Raw genomic sequence first — 22,264 nt, 5'->3', positions numbered from 1 at the left:
GCTGCCATGTTTGCCATGTGGTACAACCTGTGGATATCCACAGAAATATTATTAATATTTTTCCCACCAATCTTAATTCCAACTGGAGACTCCTCCAGCCCTGCCATTCTTAAAATGTATTTGCTGTACAAGTTAAACAGGTACGGAGATAAAATACATCCTTGTCACACCCCTTTACCTATTGCAAAATACTCAGTTTCTGCAAGATCTGTTCGGACAATAGCTTCTTGTTCATAATAAAGATTCCTCAGAGGGATATTTTATAATTAATTGCACAAGTTCAAAAAGATTCAAAGTGCCGCCTGGGGCAGACCGCCCCTCTCTGCCTCCCCCATAGCTACGCTTCTGCCCTAATCCATTAGGTTGCTTTAAATGTCCAAAATATGAGCATGCCCAAACTGTCTGTCATGGCTTCACCGCCCTGTGCTTGATGTGGTAGTAAAGAGCATGATATGAAATCTTGCTCTGTAAAAAAAAGCTAAATGGTCAACTGTCAGGGAGATCATCCAGCCTACTCTTGTGCATGTCAGAAGTGGAGAGATGAAAAAGAAATACAGAAAATTAAAACAGAACAAAATATATCATACCAGGATGCAAAAAGGAAGTTAAGCACCACTACACCTGCTCTGAGATCCTCTTTTGCTGAGAAGGTGGCAACTAACAAAATGTCAACAGCACCTCAAACACATATATCTGTTCCATCATCTGACAATTTCACCATACATGAACTTTATGATCACAGTGCTTCTCTGTTGAGTGCATCAATTGCATGACCTATGCTCTTACTTCAGAGACAATTCCAAAAAATGGTTCGTTCGATGAGAGCCCACTTGTCAAAAAAAGTATGGCAAAAGATATCACTTAAAGATACCCCCCCCCCCCGAGAAAAAATGGATACTTAGGTATCTGAAAGTAAATTAAACTTGCCAACTTACCTGACATATCAATGTGTTGAAATTTTACCAGAGGAAGAAATGGACACTGGCCGTCCATACTTTTGAGAAACAATTGATAAATATAAACCTGACAAAGGTAAGCCCTCAAACACCAGAAAACAAGACAAGTCTATGAAGCCAAAACAATAGGAAACTTTTTACAATGGAAGTGTAATAGATTTCACAAGAATATTGGTGATATCAGGATTTTGCTGCAGAAACACAAACCTTACTGTTTTTGTCTACAGAAAATATACTTAAGACCCATCAGGACCCTACCTTAAGGAATTTCACTACAGTATGCAAGGACAGAACTGGAAGAGTAGTTATCCTAGTGGGCTTTCATACTCCTTTCCATCATGTCCAGCTTAATACTGCTTTGGAAGTAACAGTGATTTGCCTATCCATTGGATTTCTTATTACAGTATGTTCAAATTATTTATCAAGTGCCGAGTTAAAAAATCGATCTTGATAACCTTATCTTGCAACTGCCTGAAACCATTTTTAATTATGGGTGACTTTAATGGTCACAATACTCTGTACAGTAGTGCCAACACAAATAGACAAGGTCATATCATTGAATTAATTCTTGACAATAATGACCTCTCCATTTTCAATAATAGATCAGTACTTTCTTCCATATGCCTACCCATCCATATTCTGTAATCAATCTTACAATCTGCTCCCTTTCCATTCCACTACTCACCTGGAATGTTGAGTAGAACATATATGGAAGAGATCACTTTCTTGTTCTTTGCACAATGTCTTCACAGAAACCATGTTCTCCTACATGGATGCCCATATGGAAAATGGACCAGGCTGACTGGAACACTTTTTTTCATCTTGCAAAATTTAACACTGATACAGTCAATCAAACATCTATCAGTGAAGCAGTAAAGTATATAAAAGACTGCATTGTCCAAGCAGCAACAGCCTCCATTCCAAGAACATCATCTTGATTTCCACTCTGCCCAAGTCTTGGTGTAACCTAGAATGCACAAAGTTTGTCTGTCTTCGACCATAATGGATGTGTTATTACTGATCCCAAAGTTATTGCAGGCACTTTGGGAGAACATTTTACCAGAATCTCAGCAACAGTTCCATATATCCCCCTGAGTTTTTAATATTGAAAGAATAGCAAGAGAAACAAAGGTTTAATTTTTTTACCAACGGGGTTGAATATAATCAGCCATTTGTTAAGGAGGAACTAAAAAAAACTCTTTTACTACCCTAGTGCAGTAGGGCCTGATGACATTCATTATGAAATGATAAAGCATCTACCATATAAGAGAAGGAGATTATACAACAGAATACTTGCAGAGGAAGAGTTTCCAGATTCTTGGCATAAGTCAGTTGTCATTGCTATTCCAAAACCGAGAAAGGATTCAACGCAAGTAAATAATTATCCACTTATTGCTCTGACCAGCTGTCTTTGTAAGATATTACAGAAAATTATTAATGCCAGATTACTGTGCTGTTTACAAAGCAATGATCTTCTCCCCAATACACAATGTAGCTTTTGTAGACGTCTTTCAACTTTAGACCATTTGTTTAGAAACTTGTGTAAGAGATGCATTCATGAAGCAAGAACATCGGTTCACTTTTCTTTGACATGGAAAAAGCTTATCTTATGACTGAAAAAGCTTATTTCAATTTTCTTTGAGATGGAAAAAGCTTTAATATGTCATATCTCCATGCAACTACCTGGAGATATGACATATTAAAAGACCTCCATAACCTAGGTCTCAGAGGACACCTTCCTGTATTGATAAAAAGTGTTCTGTGCAGGCAAACTTACCAAGTCAGAGTGGAAAGTATGCTATCTCAGCTATATCATCAAGAACAGGATGTTCTCCAAGGCTCTTTATTAAGTGTGATGATGCTCTGCAGATAATACTCTATATGTTGATGACTTCACAATTTACTGTACTTTTGTAAGACTAATTGACTACTGTACTATGAGAGTAATTGAAAGACAACTTCAGCAAGCAGTTGATCATGTTTCTCTATGGCTTCTTAGTAATGGGTTCAGGTATTCATCAGAAAAAAAAAGTGTCTGTGTACACTTTTGTCAAAAATACACTTTTCACCCAGATCCTGAATTAAGAATGGGATGAACTCAGGGCTATATTACACTTTTCCCAAGGTGCAAAGACAGGATCCAAGGTGCTGGAGTGCTCTGGGTACCCCCCTTATTGTTTGAACCATTAAATTAGCCCTAATTTTCTGGGGACCCCTAACTAGAGCCTCGTGTGCCTATGCATAAGTACAGCCATGGAAAAACTGTTATTCCAGTAGCAACAGAAGCCAAGTTCTTGGGACTCATCTTTGTAAGAAAACATATGATCCTTACACACATTCTACAACTAAGAGAAAAGTGCAATGAGGATTGCATCTCCTTCTCATTCTGCCCTCTGCTGAATAGGATGCAGCTCAATCTTCATTGTTTCATCTTTATCTTGCACTTATACAACCATTACAGGTTATTCAAAGAAGCTGGATAACCTGTAATGGTTATCCAGCTTCTTTGAATTCCAATTCCAATACAATGAAATGATGATTAAAGTCCTTAAAATCTGAAAGAATGTTTTTGATCTTGTAAAATTGTTGAAATTGCTGTTGGAGTCATACCTAGTCAAAAACAGAGATGTTGACTCAAAGTTTGATCAAAGACAAAAGGTTTGGGATGAAAGAAAAAGTAATAAAGTGATGTATGGAACAAAGGATGGTTAAGGTGACAATACACCCCGATTTTTAGACCTGTGTCCCGCTTTTCTCAGAAAAGCAAGTTAGACACCAAAATGTGCTGCACTTGAGAAATTGTCTGCTTTCAAGCTCACTCATTCAGTAATCATTACATGATTGCAAGCACACTGGCATACACATGCATGGCTATACTGATATGCACAATACTACTCAGTGTGGTAATATATTAATGTTTGTTGTCGACAAGCATTAATATATTAATGCTTGCCAACAATGAACATTAATATTTTTACTAGATGTTTTACTCATTTTCACATATTCATTTTAGGCTTTAATGATTTAATACATTGTATTATTGAAAAAAAAAAAAAATCAGCTAACAACTTTTATTCCCATACAGGGAGTAGGCTAGGCTGTTTTAGCCCTATCTAACCTTTGGAGACTGAGGGAGGAGTTCAATCTCCACTGGAAGCCCATTAGAGATAGCCAGCCCAAGACTATAACTAATTATACATGGCTTCTGGTGAAGAGAGGAGATTGACCGGTGTCGCCATCTCATGATCCCTAATCCTAACACTATCTTTACTGACAAGAGGAACTTTTCACTAAGCCTTTTTTTCAACTAACTCCACAACCAGTCGAAAAAAAGGCTTAGTAAAAAGTTCCTCTAGTCAGTGACTAGAATTGAACTAATGCTGTCTCTTCGGGTGATTTAGCACCATGGACAGCACAGGCTGCTTTACTGAACTACACTTATAAAAATGAGCAGGCAAAAATGGAGCTGTACAGAAAAATTATAGTAGCCCAATCTAATTTCCATTTTTTATTCTTAGAATTTCATACATTTTTAACAACTGTCCAAATTGATTGAAGATGATGTTGTCGTCTGACCAGTACAATAATTAGAATATTAATTTTTATACATGTTTATATGTTAAATTATTTCTATTAGCATTATTATTGTTAGCTGGCACCTCCAAGGAGTCAAGTGGGAGGGCACCACTCCACTATACACAATTCATCTCCCTACTCTAACTATGCACAGCCATGGATTCATCTCTAGTAATCAGGGATACCAGTAAATGTTTGCAACTATAATTACTCCAGAACTCCATGAGTTGAAACACTTTAAAAACAAGAACAATATAGTAGTATGAAACACTACCTTGTTATAAACTGAAAATAATCTAAAGGTCTTTTTTAAACCATTTTAGTTTTTTTTTGTTTTTTTTTTTGTTTACTTAGCAATGAGGAGGGTTCCAATGCATACTTAGCGTAATTCATATATAATATGCACAATTCATAATCCTTTCCTGATTATGTTCTATGTGAGTTGCTTTCTTGGATGTATTATGTGACTGCCTTCTTTGAATTACTATAGCTTTCTTTCAATAGAAATGACAACAATTACTATATATTATGCACTATCAAACAGCTACACATCGAGTGTTAGTTTTCCATCTTGGCTGGCACCAGGACACATTTAGAGGCTATTTAGCACTAAAACTTACAACGATTATTGCTAGTAAAATGTAGTGAGCCTGGAAATCAACTGTACAAAATGAGAACGAACTGTAATGCTTAAAAGGGTCACAGGATCTAATGAATTTTGATTTCATCTAGCAAGTGATAATAGGTTATCTTACCGTATTGCTGATAGCTGTCATCCATGCTCTGGAAAATAAGAGAGAAAATATTAATATCTGGCTCTTAGCTTCAAGAAATAGCTAATAGAATATGTGAATGAACATCTAGCTAATGAATATATAATATATATCAGGGACGAATTATCCATGCTTGCTGTGCAAGCATATTAATTGAGAAAGAAGTAATATTTATTTATTAATAAATGCATGCATTTATAAGCATTCCATTTAGGCTTTTTTTTTTGTAGACAGGAGATGTCTTAAGCTTGTTCGGCAATAATTGAGCTTTGCATTGTGTATCGAAGGCCGATGCTTGTCTAGTCAAAGCTACCTTGGCTTGCTGGGTTGCAGGAGCTTCCAGGTCCTCGCAGCAGCACTGTGATTTCATGTGCGTGCATAGCCATTTCACGTTGTCTCACTCTGTTGCTTAAACACAGGCCATACGCAGTCAACGTAGCTCTTGTCAGTGAGCTTCAGCCAGCCTTTACAAGTATGCCTGTTGCTTGGGAAAATTAAGTTACAACCAACTTTTTATGACGATGTTATTGACCAGTTCATAAAGAAGAACCGTAGGGTAGAATTTGTATTCAAGTGGCTAAATTGAAAAAGATAGAATATCATTTGTAAAATAAATGTTGTATTTGTATGATTAAATGTACATAAATTTCCAAATATATAGTTTTAAATGGTCAGTAATTCGTTATTCCGCTAATCAGACTTCAATCACACCTCTCACTCCCTGAATGATAACAAAAGCAAGCATTAATTTTAAGACTAGCATTCGCCCCTGATATGTATATCAGGGGCGAATGCTGCTCATAATGCATATATAATGAAATAATATAGATAATGAAAATAATAGATATTAGATGATGGAAATATCTAATATCACGTTAAAAATCATTGATCCATTGTGTTGTCTACATGAGCAACATTTCTGAATGATTTTGCTGGAAATCCATGTGAATTATGAGTGAGTTTCTAAGGAAGATAAGAGAATGAAGTTTTAATAGTACATTAGAGAAGAGTGAGAGAGTTAGGATGGTGAATATTTTTCCGCAGTATAACAGTGAAATGTTTAGAAGGAGGGCCATAATTGCCAATGACTTTATGTGTGAGTTATACATGGAGAGTGGTGTGGAATTTGTGGATGTGTGGAGTGAGTTCGATGGGTGAAAGGATTTATATAAGATGAATGGTTTACATTTGAATGGATTAGTGTACGGAGGCTTGAAAAAGTGTTGATGAATGAAGTGGAAGTGGATGTACAGGCTCAGGGAAACCAGATTTATTAAGTTGGGGGGGGGGGTAGATATGCAGACTTTAGGGAGGAAGTTGAGTGTATGAATGAGTATAATATGCCTGAGCGAGTATGAAGGACAACAAATCAGAATGGGATAGTTAGTATAAGGCATCAAAGTAGGGATAGGACTAATGGGCTTCTGCAATTCATGTACACTAATGCCAGGAGTATTAGGAACAAGGAGGAGGAGTTTTGGGCCCTGGTTGGCACTTCCAGGCCACAGGTTGTTTTGTGAAACATGGCTGACAGAAGATGATAAAGCTAGTGGGATTGAATGTGACGGATATAGCGTGTTCAGGAGTGACAGGGAGAATAAAAAGGGGGGGGAGGAGTGTTATTGATGATAGCCAATGAGTTGCAGCCAAGGAGTATAGAAGTTGAACTGCAGGATAGAGAAAAGACCATATTTGAGACTATTTGGTGTGAGATAGAGGCTAGCAGAACAAAATATACAATTGGGTGCTGCTATAGACCAGGTGATGGAATAGATGGTGGGGATGGTATCCATAAGCAAATAGAAGAAATGAGCAGAAGGAAGGTAATTATTATGGGTGATTTCAATTATGGTAACATTGACTGGAAGGAGCAGGAGAGGGCATGTGGGAGGAAGGAATTGGATTTTACGTGGTTAGGACAACTATCTGCGACAACATGTAATGGAAAATACTAGGGGACAGAGAGTGTTTGACCTAGCAATTGCATCTGAGAATGTGGCTGTAACGAACATGACCATGTTGCCACCAATTGGTGAGAGTGATCATAAGGTCATGATTGGGAGGTGGTTAAAGGAGTGGAATTTACAATTAAGACAGGGTACATGTGGAAATACCGTGCTGGTAAGTATGACAAGCTTAGGAGTATGCTTGACACAGTGCCATGGCATGTAAAACTGCAAGAGCTGGATATTGATAGTGCATGGGAGATGGTTAAGAAATGTTTGCAGGAGACAATGGTTGACTGCATACCAAGAGTCCGAATAATAAATCAAGTAGGGGTTAAATGGATGAATAACACTATTAAGCTTGAGTTGCAAAATAAGAAACAATTGTGGAGGGAATTTAAGGAGAAAGGTGACCAGCAGGTGCAGGAACAGTATAAAGCTCAGGCCAGAAAGGTAACAAGGGTGGTAAGAAAAGCAAAAGCGGATTATGAAAGAATATTGGCCATGCAGGCTAAAGAGAATCCCAAACAGTTTTTTTTCAATATGATGCAAGTAAAAATGTTCATGGCAGAATGATTTTAAAAAATGCTGCAGGTAGGGAGGTAACCGAATCAGTCGATATACTGGAATTACAGCGAGCACTTTGAAAGAGTATATCATCCAGGTGGTGACATTGCAGGAATGGAAGAACCAACAACTTATACTGGAATTGTGATGAATGAAGTAGAGGTAAATAGTCTATTACAGAACCTCAATGTCAATACATCTGTGGGATTGGATGATATACCAGCTCGTGTCGTACGTGAAGCGGCTAAAGAATTGTCAGTGCCCTTGACCATTTTGTTTAATTTGAGCCTCGAGTCTGGGTCAGGCCCAAGGGGGTGGAAAGAGGGGAAAATAGTTCCTCTGCATAAAGGTGGATCCAAGACTACTGTTGCAAATTACCGACCGATCAGCATATCAGGAGTCATTGTCAAGGTCTTGTAGAAAGTAGTCAAGGGAAAAATACAGGAATGGATTGATGAAAATGAGATACTGTATGGGGGACAGCATGATTTTGTGAAGGGTAGATCATGCCTCAGTAACTTGCCCAAGTTTTATAACACAGTGACAGCTGAACTGGATAGGGGTAATGTGTTTACAGTGATTCTACTGGACCTGTCTAAGGCCTTTGACAGGATACCACATGGAATTCTAATCAGTGAAATGCAGCATATGGGGATGGATATAGGGTTGGTGAGATGAATAGGAGAGTGATTGATGGAGAGATATCAGAGAGTGGTTTATTCAGGAGTAGAGTCCAAAAGATGGCCTGTAACTAGTGGTTGCCACAAAGATCTGTTCTTGGACCATTGCTGTTTAATTTTTTCATTAATGATATAGGAAATGATCTGAGAGGAACAGTTCATTTGTTTGCAGATGATGCGAAGTTGGGTAGGGCAATAGTGAATGCTGGTCAAAATTTTGCAGGATGATTTCGATAGATTGGAGGCCTGGGCTAAGGAGAATGGATGTCAATTTAATGTGACAAAATGTAAGGTTATACATTTTGGGGTGAAAAGATTAGCAGCAGTTTACTACATTGGTGGAACTGTACTCCAGGAAATTGATGAGGCAAGAGATTTAGGAGTGTTGGTGGATAAGGAGTTGAAGTTTAGGGGGGGCACATTGCAAAAGTGGCCAAATCAGCTCATCAAATCACTTGGTTGCTGAAGAATACGTTGACAAGCATGTTATTGTTCCTCTGTATCAAGCCTTGATAAGACACCATCTCGACTACTGTGCCCAGATTTGGTCACCTAGGTTTCTTCTTGATGGGGAGGAGGTTGAGAGGATCCAGAGGCGAGTGACCAAGATGATAGCAGGTCTGTGGAATGAACCTTATGAGAACAGGTTGAGGATTTGTATGTTGCAGAAATTGGTTGATAGGCAGAGGAGGGGAGATATGATTGAGACATTCAAATTACTGAAGTGTTTCTATAAAATTAATACAGAAGATATTTTTGAGAACAGGGCTGGGTGTGGGAGGACTAGGGGACATCCATGGAAGCTGGGCAAGAGTGTAGTTAGTAAGGGTGTTAGAGCTGTATTCTTTACTTTTAGAGTGGTGAATGAGTGGAATAAACTGCCAGAATCTGTAGTGGGTGCTGTCGAATAGTTGTGATGAACATGATTTAGGGCCTCCCTCGATGAGTCTAAGGACTCCCTGGAGTTGCCCGTAATAATAATAATTTCATATATCTTCATGTGAAATTCGTGTGAATGATCATGAAATTCAGTCATCAATGTTGCGTAATTGAATAACTTTATGGAAGATAACCGCAAATATTTCTTTTTTTCCCCCTTTTAAAACATTTTCTATCTCTTAAAATAGAAATCAGGCCTGGTAAATAAATGTGTGGAGATTATGTTTCAATTCAAATGTAGTTCGAATGTAGTCGCCGATTAGAGGAACTTTTTTTAACCCTCTCTTTGACCGGTTCCACAGTTAATCAATCTCGAGCACAGGCAAGCGGGTTTTAATCCTAGAAACGCTAGTTTTCACCCGAAAAAATCGATCGTAGAACCTACACACTATTTCATACAAATAATATATTGTTTAAGGGTCATGGACCACTAGATGATGGCACTTGTCTTCCTCCCTTCATCCAATGCCGTTTATAATTGGTGATAGTCTTCGGCCAGCCATCTCTGATTGGCTAGGCGGTGGAGACTGAACTTTTCCCGTCGGTCTCCAAAAGCGAGGTATGGCGATCGCGGACTGGTCTACTCCATATAGGGAAAAAGGGCTTTAGCAGATTTTTTTTTTAATAGAAATTTCTGTTGAGGATCTGGGTTTGCTAAAGAGAAGACTTGTTTCACTAATGTATTTGAATTTTATATTAAATAAGAACAATGTTGGATAGAGGAGATGTACATGTGGTAATATTTCTGGATGGTCCAAAGACATTTGATAAGATATTGCATAGTCAATGATAAAATTAGGGACGAAAGAGTGAAGAAGTTGAGTGACAATATAGTGTAGAGTTTGAAGGGGAAAATGAGTTGTTAGCAGATCGTACCGAATTAGAAAAGTGATCGGTGTAGTTCTTTAATGTTGCGGTGAAGGAACTTAATATGAGCACTAGTATTACGCTTTTTAATGGTGCATGTTCTCTAAGGGGTTTGTCTTTATTGAGTGATGAAACTCGCGTCTGTATGAAATTGCCTAACTTAGCATCAACTTAATAGCCTTTATAAATATTGGTTGGATTAAACTTAGGTCTGGCCAAGCAGCTGCTTTTCCGACGATGCTGAAATGGGGAACATATTGGCAACGTTGTTAAAAGAATTTGAATAATTCAGTTAGTGGTGCATGGACTAATGCTGACAAATGTAAAGTTTTTGCACACTCGTCATGAAAGAAAAGGTGTATGTAATTACCTAGTTGGTGGAACTGCATTGCTAGTGTAACATCCTGGAAGATCGTAGGCAGGGATGTGATGTTCGGAGGATATATTGCAAAAGTTCAGAGTCACTTAAAGAATCATTCCATAATGAAAAGACAATTTCAAATAAGAATGTGAAAGGAAGACACATTATACAGTCTGGCACACAATGGACCAAACTGCATCGAGTTAGTCGACTGTATATATCATGTAATGGCGGTTCCGTAGTGCATTTGGAAGAACGACGGTGCATTGCGCCCTTCGATTGGAATAGGCCTAAGTTCGATTCTCGTCGCGACGGGAGAAATCTTTATCTGGACGATTTTCAATCGAAGGTGAGTTAGCCGATCTCATACGGAGATAGCAGGGTTTTTTCTCCCGGAAACTCGGGTTTTTCCATCCCTCATACAGACAAATCGGACCTTCAGAACACACGCAATTTACAGACATAGAACCAGTTGTGGTGGTGGGCGGTAGATGGCGTTGATGGAGACGATTCGTAGTAGAGGTTCGGTGTAGTGGGTTGAGAAAGTTGTAAGTGTCCTCTGCGATGAGTCTTCGGACTCCTTGGAGGTGTCAGGAATAATAATATTTCTAATATAAGAAAATGTTTGAACGAGTCCAAAGATTAGTAGTTAAAAATGTCGGATTGCGCGTTTGTTATTAAGACGGAATAAAGAAAGCGATTTTCAGAGTTCAGAAGATAAAATGTGGAAAGGTTATATAACCGAGAACATAAGTTTGTGAATTTATATCAGATAGGTGCAAGGGAATACTGCATGGTAAATGACGAGAAAACAAGGGCTCATCCATTATATAAGAGTGTTAAGCGAAGAAATCAGAAATAGATGTGATTGCTCTGAAAGTGAGTAGAATGCACTTTCAGATTGCGTGGTGAGCGAGATGACGTTAAACGCGATCAGATGAATGGTGTTACATGGGCTACCGTGATGAGTCGTTTGAAGTTACAGAGACCTGGAATAATACAGAGGAACGAATTTTGTTTAAAATAAAAAATGATGGTACAACATGACAAAATTTCATGCCGGCTGGGGCGTCACCCGGTTAAACAAGGCCCCCATTGTTTTCGCCAGGGAACCAGGGCGAACAGCGAAAAGTCAGCTACTGGAACAAATCTGAAAACAAACCCCAACTCAACATCACCAGAGTTAAAGATCGGTACTATCAACATAAGAAGCCTGAATGGCAAAGAAATGGAGCTAGCTGAGGAATTAAATAAGTACCAGATCGACATAATAGGGGTGACTGAAACAAAAAAGACCAAAACTGGTGAGATCTTTCTGAGCAATAAATACAAAATGTTATATTCAGGCAATGACAATCAAGGAAAAGAAGGAGTAGCCATAGTATTCAACACAAAATACGAGGCTAAACTTGAACGGCAGCCAGTCTCAAATAGAGTAATGTGGGCAAATATGAGAAGGGGGAACTGGACAATGAGACTTATTTGTGCCTATGGTCCCACAGAAGGTTCTACTAAGGTAGAAGTGGAGAAATTTTTTGCGGATTTAGAAAAAGCAACTGACACAATGAAAAAGGAAAAGTTGGGGATCTAAATAGCAGAGTAGGAAATGATTGTGAGACATACAAAAATATTTGGGGAAAATTTGGAGAAAAGAGCAAAGCTAATAATAATGGCAAATATCTGTTGGATTTCTGCTCAGGACATGGACTGGTTATTACTAACACCATGTTCCAACATAAAAATGTGCACAAATTCACATGGAGAGAAGAGGCAAGGAATAAGAAAAGTCTCATTGACTATGTTATTGTTGATAGTGATGTTTTCTCCCTAGTGCAGGACACCAGAGTGTACAGAGGATTTGAAATTGGAAGCGATCACTATTTAGTCTTGAGTAGGATAAAATTGAATTTCATATTGAAAAGAATAACATGTAAGAAAGTTTTAAACCGAATAAAAGTTGAGCAGCTCTCAGATGTGAACTGTAGACTAAAATATACACAAAGATTATTGAAGAAAAAAATGAAAGAGTTTAAGAACAGGAATCAAACCTTGGAGATTCAGTGGCAAACTCTGAAGAAAACATTAATTGATTCTGCCAGAGAGGCATGTGGTGAGGTTGTGTGCAAGGATAAAAAAATCAGAACTCCCTGGTGGACACAGGAAGTTAAAGAGGCAGTGAAGGAAAAGAAGAAAGCATATCAAAAGTTCCTGTCAAATAAGTCAGCTTTTGCTCTTAGAGAATACAGAGACAAATGTAAGAAAGCTAAACAGTGTGTAAAACTAGCTAAACAAAAGTCATGGGAGGACTTTGGCAAGAACATAGAAAATAAATATTGAGAAGGTGGTAAGATATTCTGGAGGTTGTTGAAGAAGCTTAGGAATGGAGGAAAGAGTGCTGCAAAAGGAGTTAGAGATGATAAAGGTGACATGAAAACGGGAGAAAAAGATATCCTTGAAGTATGGAGTAATTACTTTGAAAAACTGCTAAATGAAACAAGCAGTGATGACAGCACACTGGTAAAAAACACTGATCAGAAATGCAGGCAGGAATACATATCCATACTTGAAGTAGAAAAAGCCATCAAAGGCTTGACATGTGGAAAGGCAGCTGGAATAGATGATATTCGACCAGAAATGCTGAAGTATGGTGTATAAGAGTCTTACAGTGGCTGCACTGCATAGTTCAGAAAGTCTGGACAGATGGACGAATTCCTGATGATTGGAGTAGAGCTCTCATAGTACCCATGTATAAAAAGGGAAATAAAACTGAATGTGAGAATTACAGAGGTATTTCACTACTGAGTGTTCCTGGCAAGATCTATGCAAGTATACTTGAGAAACGGTTGAGAAGAATTGTGGAAGAAAAGCTTGGTGAAGAACAAGCTGGATTTAGGCCAAACAGAGGCTGTCAGAATCAGATCTTCACTTTATGATAAATAGTCGAGATAGCATGGGAATATAACAAAGATCTGTATTTAAGTTTTGTCGATTTGGATAAGGCATATGACAAGGTGCCAAGAGAGAAGCTATTCAATACGCTGCAGTTATATGGTGTCAATGGGGCATTATATCAAGCAATACTTGGTCTTTATTTGAGTTGTAAGTCAGCAGTTAGAATTGAAGGAAGTACAGGAAGATGGTTTAATGTTAAATCTGGTGTGAGACAAGGATGTACATTATCCCCTCTGTTATTCATTATCTATATGGATCACTTTATGAAGGAAAGTGGTATTAAATGTGATATCAAAATTGGAGATGTTAATGTCAGCTCTTTGCTTTATGCGGATGATGTTATACTTCTAAATAAATCCCCTACAAGTCTGCAAGATTCTCTGACTAAATTGAATAACTGTTTTAATAGATATGGTATGAAGGTCAGCAATAAAAAGACAAAGACAATGAAAATAGGCAGAATCATTGAAAATGTCAACTGTGTTGTGAATGTCAATTGAATAATTGTGGAAGTCAATTGAATAAATTCATATGGAATAAGGGAGAAATTAGTCAGAACACTAAATTAGCTGTATACAAGACAGTGTTCAAACCAGTTTTAACTTATGGATCTGAGATCCGGGTCAGAAGTAAAACACTTGACCAAAGACTAGAGATAGCAGATATGAGCGTCCTGAGAAAGATTATAGGCATGAACAGATGGCATCAACGGCAATATCATATTAAAAACGAGGATATTAGGAAAGAACTTGACATTGTCAGCATCCAGGAATGCGTTAGCAGAGCTAATCTCAGGTGGTGTGGTCACCTAAACAGAATGGGCGAAGAAAGATTAGCAAAACAAGTGTTTTCTGCCAGGTTTGCAGGAAAGCGACCCAGAGGAAGACCAAGATATAGGTGGATTGATACGGTACAAAGTGCCTTAGATGATAGAAATATAAGATTTGGTATTGTTGGAGTCTGGACAAGTAACAGACTGATTTGGATGAAAATTGTAGATAGGAAGTTAGTAATAATATAATTTTTTCATGTAGTACTATCATATCCTGTACACTCCTGGTGTGTACATGGCAGGAATTTGATGATGATGATGAATTTTGTTATGTGTATCAGTATGGACCAACTGTCCTCATGAGGTGCTATTGATTAGCGTATAGTAGAAAGGTTTTCTCTAAACAGCAAAGCGTGATGGATTTGGGGAAGAATTAGTTTCCGAAAATGAAAAGTTCATGTAACTTTTAGACTTTCTTTGAGACGATCATCTGAGAATGATAAAAGTTACAGTGTAACAATGTCTTGAAACAATCATACAGATACCCGAAGGTCCTCAAACCTTTTATTTTCACCAACTTAAATTTTACGCTAAATAAATAAATGGACTAAGATATTTTGGCTTATTCCTTCCCCTAAATGGCAATCAATTCCTCTGGTTAACGCGGAGTTTTGGTTTCCTTCCCATACTAAATATACAATCAGTTTATGAACTTTTACTGGCAGATTTACATAAAAAACACGTTATTACAATCTTTGGGCATTTAATAGATATTACACTCAATAATTAAGATATTACACTATTAAATAATATTCTCTTGGTATCCGTCATACCCAGACACATCTGTACAGTATAAGGTGTTAATCGTGATTCATCACTCAATGGTACAGTTTCCAATGGTCTAATATTCAAACACGATGAGCTCTTTCTCATAAAATTCGAACCCAAGTTGTTTCGGGCTATACGTGGTTTCTACGCAGCGGTCCTTTCCATGTTAGCTGAGAATAAAACTGGAATTTTTCATCTCGCAAAACAGGCAAATGACAGTAAGAACCACGCAGTTGCAGACAATGGAATGCACTGTCGTCTTTATTTTACTTAGCTCGGTCGTAATTCCAAATGAATGAAGAAACTTTTGAAGATAAGCTACAGTTGATTGCTTTTACTATAATTCTGAGGCAGTCGCATGAAATGATCAATGATTAACATGGCAGTTTTGATAATACTTTACTGAAAGTCAATAACTTGTCAATAAACTCTATCCATTTTTATCGTGAACAATGAATTTAGGGGGAATTAAATTTCAATATATCGATGCCCTTGATTGACAGAAAAATTTTATGCAAATAAAATGCTTACTTCAGTTTCTCCATTGTTAATTATTGTGTTTAATATGCAGATAAAAATATTTCATGCTACTAATGTAACTTTATAAAAAGCTCACTGAACGCAACCTTACTTCTATAATCTTCCCTCTTTAGTAGAACATGAAGTTATTTGAGAAAATATAACGTCAAACGTGCAGTGCTTATTCTTTATATCCCTAAATAATTTTATGCATATTAAAGAATATACTTTTATAAACGTAGTTTATAATGTATATAAGTGTAAGGGCACAGATCAATATAACATTGCCAGAGGACAGTCGTGGAACTCTTTGCAGTAGTCACACAAAGTTAAATTGAACTGAATTTTTATACCAATAATTTACCGTGGAGAGGCATAAGAAGAGTTACAATACAAAGTCGCACGTGACGACATACGGACTGTGTGGAGTTTGATAACTCTCAAATGATTTTGAGAGTTATCAAAATCAAAGTCGTCCAGAAAGTTTCGCCAAACTTGTCTGGACGACTTATGTATCGTGAGACAGTACTTTGTAAAGAAAACGATGAATTTTCAGTCCAAAATTTCTGCCTCCTTATTCTTGATTTCTCGATTGCTGTATACAAGTGGACGTGAATTTCTTTTTTTGCATGGTACTGATGAAAATCCTAGACCAGTGTTTCAAAGCATTTTTTGGATCATGCCCCACCTCAACGCCTCAAACATTTTGACGCCCTCCCCCTCTAGCCTAATAGTCAGCCAAGTTCTGAAAAAGTATAATATAAATAGGTACTTTAAATAATATAAATAGGTCAAAAAAAAAAAAAAATCAGCTAACGCCTTTTTATTCCCGTATTTACGGGAGTAGGCGAGGCCATTTAGCCCTATCTAACTTTTGGAGACTGAGTGGGCAGTTCAATCTCCACTGGTACCCAATCAGAGACAGATGGCCCAAGGCTATCACTAATTAAGCGGTACGCAGTGAAGAGAGACGGCTCAAATGTGCCGCCATCTCGTGGTCTCTAACGCTAACACAATATATTTAATGTCTGAAATAATGTGGGTTCTACGGTCGATTTTCTTGAGTTTACAGGACGAAAAACCCGAGTTTCCGGGAGGAAAAACCTGCTTGCCCGTGCCAGAGATCGACTAACTCGGGAACCGGTCGAAAAAAGGCTTAGAAAAATTTCCTCTAGTCGCCGACTAGACTCGAAACCAAGTCTTCCTTCGTGCGGCCTAGCGCGGTGGTGTGCAAACGCCACATCCACTGAGCTACACGATATAAATAGGTATATATATATATATATATATATATATATATATATATATATATATATATATATATATATATATATATATATATATATATATATATATATATATATATATATATATATATATATATATATATATATATATATATATATATATATATATATATATATATATATATATATATATATATATATATATATATATATATATATATATATATATATATATATATATATATAAAGGAACGTAGGTAAAAACTGTTTTTAATTTGAATTTCTTCAATGAATACACATTTTTATTTACACCTTGTAATATAAAATTATAAAACATAAATCGAACTGGACTCGGGAAAATAAAATCCAAGTTAATGTGATCCTTGAGCTTAATGTCTGCTGCATATAGTTTTTTTTATTTTTTTTTTTATTTGAGGCTAATATAGTTAATTTCAATCTCGAATCCCCACGGTTTGTGATATCCAGATGATTTCTTTTTTCAGTAATAAGTCATTTACAGCACTAAAGCCAGATTGAACTAAATATGACGACGGGAAGAGCAACAGTGTTTTATTTATATATTTTATTTTATTTTATTATTATTTTTTTTTTTGCAAAACTAGTGGAATTTTGGTATTTCGTTTTTGTCTTGTCAGAAAGCCATGCCATTGTTCTTTTTATGTTGAATAAAGTTCTAATAGACTCATCATTTTGCTTTACTGAGAGTTCTTCTTGATACTGTATTTATGTTCACTGCTGTATACTAGTGATGTCAGCTTTTTTTTTTTTTTTTCTCGGAAAGTCAGGGTTGCAGCATCGACAATTTATCACCGACAAGGTGATTTGTTGACTATATCAGTGATGATGACGAATGCAACATCATTTTCTAATTGCCTCCTAAAATATTCAAATTTCCCCGCGTTGGGAAACACTCCCTAGACCTTTTGAAATTCAGCACCACTTGAGTAACAGGTGTTTAGGTCCCGAACTTGTGTCGTGAAGAATTCTTTGTATGCCTCAGCTTTCTCTATGAATTCATTGATTCATGTCCCATGTGCCAACAACGTTTCATCACTATGAATTGCTATTGCCAAATGAATTGCTATTTGGCAATAGCAATTCATTACCAATTTCAGAAAATCGCTTCGAATGACGCAGCGATCTTTACGAACTCATGGCTACATACTTTATAAATCACCGAGGAACGTATTATTTAAAATGGCCTACGAGGGCAGTGAACAACCAGAAATAATCCTTATTTCACTCTGGGTTGTTTCTACCATATATTTGGTATTCTAAAACAGGATCAAAAGAAAGCATTTCCAAACCCAGAATTTATTTTATCCATATCTAACAACCAGGCATTCAAAGAATTCTTAACGCAAAGTATTCTCATCCTGTATAATCGATTGTATAACACTTTGTTCGTAACAACTATAAACAATGTAACTACTGTAACTGTAACAGAAGCCCACTAGTAACCCTCTAGTGTGGACTTCTGTGCATTTATATGGCCTATACTAGTCATTATTTTGTCCGTTGTCTTCCTAAAACTTTTGAAAATCTTTACATAATGTCGTGCTAGGGCTCGATGATATATTATACTGAAAGAATATTTTAACATCAAATAAAAAGGCATGCAGGGAATACAGATAATTTACTTAAAATACAGATATAAAGAAAGGTTTACTCACATAACATCATCTTCTGTCTGACACAAGAACCAATGGACAGCGTCCTTTCCTCTTGTTCCAAATGCAAGATATTGGGTTACATTATAACCATCAGGCAAGTTTGGTCTGTTTGGTACCCGATCTGTATATTGTCCGTAAGCCATCAATTCTGGAGCATCCTTAATAACAATGCCACCTTCAGGTGTACTTTGACCTTTTTCAGAAAACCAGATAATTGTGCTATCATTGTATAAGGTAACAAAATGTTCTTTCCAATCCTTTCCAAATATCCTCCCTGTTAAAAGAAAGTCGTACTGGAGTTTATCACTCACAGAGTAATACAGTAATGAACCCAGTAAAGAGGGTTTTTTATCTTAAAAAAAAAAGAGAGAGAAAATACTACGTTATACTGCACCATTCTACACATACTGGCCACTGAATTACTTTTCTTTTTTTAAATACCGTATTTTTCTTTAATTACTTTTAATTTTATTTAATACGAACTTTTCTTTAATATTCAGGGGGGTGTCTGTGTAAGTCAGGTAATAAAAGATGGAATGTGCTTCATATTTTGCGTTGTATTCGATGTCAAGATGCGTGTTCAGCTGAAATGCCAGACTTCCAGCGTGGGACGATAGTTCTGTGTCACATCAGTGGTCTTTCTGTCCGTGACATTGCTACCTCTCTCATTACACCAAAATTCACCATTGTTTATGTTATTCGTAGATGGAAAGTTCATGGGCCACCACAGCAGGAAAACGCCCTGGGAGGACACCGACACTCACTAACCGAGATCGACGAGCTCTGTCTCAGAATGTTCGAGCATTCTGCACGTCATCAGCGGCGGACCTCGCAGTTAACATGGAAAATGCTGTAGGGACATATGTCAGCACTAGAACTGGCTGCAGAAATATGCATGCCTAAGGATACCACGATAGAGATGTTGCAAACAAGCCACACATCACGCCCATCAACGCTAAACTACGTTTGGAATGATGTCTTTCACACTGTTCCTGGATCATAGGTGATTGGAAAAGGGTTCTGTCGAGCGACGAATCACGCTTCTAAATATTTTACTCGGATAGTCGTATTTAGATCTGGAGATTATCCAGGGACTGTCAGGTTTGGTGGAGGCTTGGTAATGGTATGGTGGAGTTTCAGTTGGACAGGGCATGGTCCATTGGTGGACGTATCCAAAACCATGATCTGGTGGCTACCTGGACATATTATGCTTCCGTTGATGCAAAATTACTCTGGCAGTGATCCTTGCATATTTCTGCACGACAGTTCTCCATGCCATACTTCACTGCATGTCCGAGACCAGTTTTCACAAAACAACATTGAAGGCGGCCAGTTCAAGACTTCAACGTTTTTCCACAAAACAACGTTGAAGTGTTGGACTAGCCGCCTCGGAGTCCAGACCTCAACCCCATCGAACTTTTGAGACAAATTGGAACACCGAATTCACTCCAGACCACAGCAGCCATCATCAGCATCAGAATTGGGGTAATGAGCGAGGATTGGAAGAATATTCCTGTTGCAACATATTAGAAATTGTTAAAAGAATGCCCGAAGGAGTAGTTTCTGTCGTTCAGGATAAAGGTGGTCCCACCCAGCAGCAGAAATTTAATTAAAACGAATTTTTGATTACGTGTCCAAATAACTTTTGTCAACATAGTGTATGTTTGGTCCAGGATAAACTGAATGTGATAGTCCACTCAATAAGAGAAAGTTGATATCGAAAGGAAACAGGATCATTATTAAATATAAGAGTGGATGAGGTGGGATTTTTCTTGCAGGTAATAAGGTAGGCTTGAGTTTTTTTAGGATTGAAATTTACTAAGTTGTCTTCACCCCATTTAAGGATGTTGAGGAGGGTCACTGGTTATGGAAGATCTTGATGCATTTAACATTAGGGTCCTGTAGGGTTTATCGAATGAAGAAGAAGAAGAAGAATGAAGAGTACTGTTATCAGCGAAGCTGTGAATAGGATTTGAAGTCACATAAAGGAGTTCATTGATGTAAAGGAGGAAGAGCATGGGTGTGGGCACAGAACCCTGAGACATTCTAGCTTTGATGGGAAAATCTGATGAGAAGAAACCATTATGATGCACAATAGATGACCAGTGAGGAAGCTGGCAATCCAATCACAGAGTGCAGAAGGGAGACCAAAGGTGGTATCTTGTTTAGGAGGAATTGTTGTCAGACACGATCATATCTTTGAAATATCGAGAGCGATAACGAGTTTTGTCAAATCTCGTTATCGCTATTGCATCTGTGTCCAAATATGGGTGAGATTAGCTAAAAGGTCGGCTGTAGAACGAGAATGGCGGAATCAATATTGGTGATCGCTAATTAACTGATGGGAGGTTATCCAGAAGGTATTTCTCCTTGTGATCAAAAGTTGACACCCATCTTGTATCGCTTATATATATATAAAAACTATCATATTCTACTGGCATCTATCCATGGCCATAGACAAAGACTGAATAATTGAGAAATCCATTTTTATTAAAAAAAAAAAGAAAGTAATATCGCTGATTGGGATTTGCCCAACAGCATAGAAAAAGCCTCCACCCAACTAGTATCCAAAAGGGAAATAAAAGTCAGCCATCTAACCATCGGCACCTTGCTCTCTCCAAAGTACTTGCAAAAGTGATGGAGAAGGTTGCCACCAACAACCAGCTTCTTCATTTTCTGAAGAATCATTTTCTGGTTGTTGGTGGCAACCTTCTCCATCACTTTTGCAAGTACTTTGGAGAGAGCAAGGTGCCGATAGTTAGATGGCTGACTTTTATTTCCCTTTTGGATACTAGTTGGGTGGAGGCTTTTTCTATGCTGTTGGGCAAATCCCAATCAGCGATATTACTTTCTTTTTTTTTTTAATAAAAATGGATTTCTCAATTATTCAGTCTTTGTCTATGGCCATGGATAGATGCCAGTAGAATATGATAGTTTATATATATATATAAGCGATACAAGATGGGTGTCAACTTTTGATCACAAGGAGAAATACCTTCTGGATAACCTCCCAATTCTGACAACCACAATATCACAGTGGTTGTTAGAAATGGGATGTGCTATCCTTGTGGTAGAAGGAATCATGCAAGTTGTAGTTTGGAAAGTTGAGGTGAATTAGTGGTTAAGGCTTCCAGTCGAGGTTCTTTTAAAAATAATAGATCATGTGTCTGCAGTTGGTGTGTATGTGTGGTCTATATGGCAAAGACCAGAAATATTGGTGAAGTTGATGCGATTTAAATTTTTTTTGTTGAAGTTATATTGTTTTTGACGAACTGTTTTGATCCGCATTATTAGCGATACTCTTTATGTTGACTTGCATGGTTGTATTATTTTTGAAAGAAATGAATTCAATTCAATTAAAGCAAGGGTGAGAAAGAAAATCGCAAGCATGTCCTTCCCCACACATAAACGAGAGAGTATACCCAGTCTCGAAAGTTCCATCTGCATATTATTATACTCAGACACCTTCGAGGGAAATGTAAGCTACAGGTGGCTTTTTTCATCAGAAAATTTCTTGATGTGTTACCATCAGATTCAGTTTTGTGCACTGTCAGCCGGCCTGCAGAACTGTTGCAGAGGATCGTATA

The 22,264-nt window shown here is 37.5% G+C and overlaps 1 protein-coding gene across 1 annotated transcript in view; it reads right to left on the bottom strand.

Moving 5' to 3' along the window:
• The window catches only part of LOC150102603 (uncharacterized), a 98,627-nt gene that overhangs the window by 37,084 nt on the left and 39,279 nt on the right, over positions 1-22,264 (bottom strand). The window contains exons 3-4 of the mRNA XM_090398786.1: positions 18,678-18,951; positions 5,288-5,315 (exon numbers count right to left, since the gene is read on the bottom strand). Of these exons, the coding sequence (XP_090254912.1) occupies positions 5,288-5,315; positions 18,678-18,951 (302 nt within the window). The remainder of the gene's footprint in view (positions 1-5,287; positions 5,316-18,677; positions 18,952-22,264) is intronic.

This window comes from Typopeltis vanoorti, chromosome 10 (assembly GCF_054136105.1).
Source record: "Typopeltis vanoorti isolate ZY-2024b chromosome 10, IOZ_Tvanoo_1.0, whole genome shotgun sequence".
Taxonomy (NCBI): domain Eukaryota; kingdom Metazoa; phylum Arthropoda; class Arachnida; order Uropygi; family Thelyphonidae; genus Typopeltis; species Typopeltis vanoorti.
This window is presented reverse-complemented; position numbering and strand designations above follow the sequence as displayed.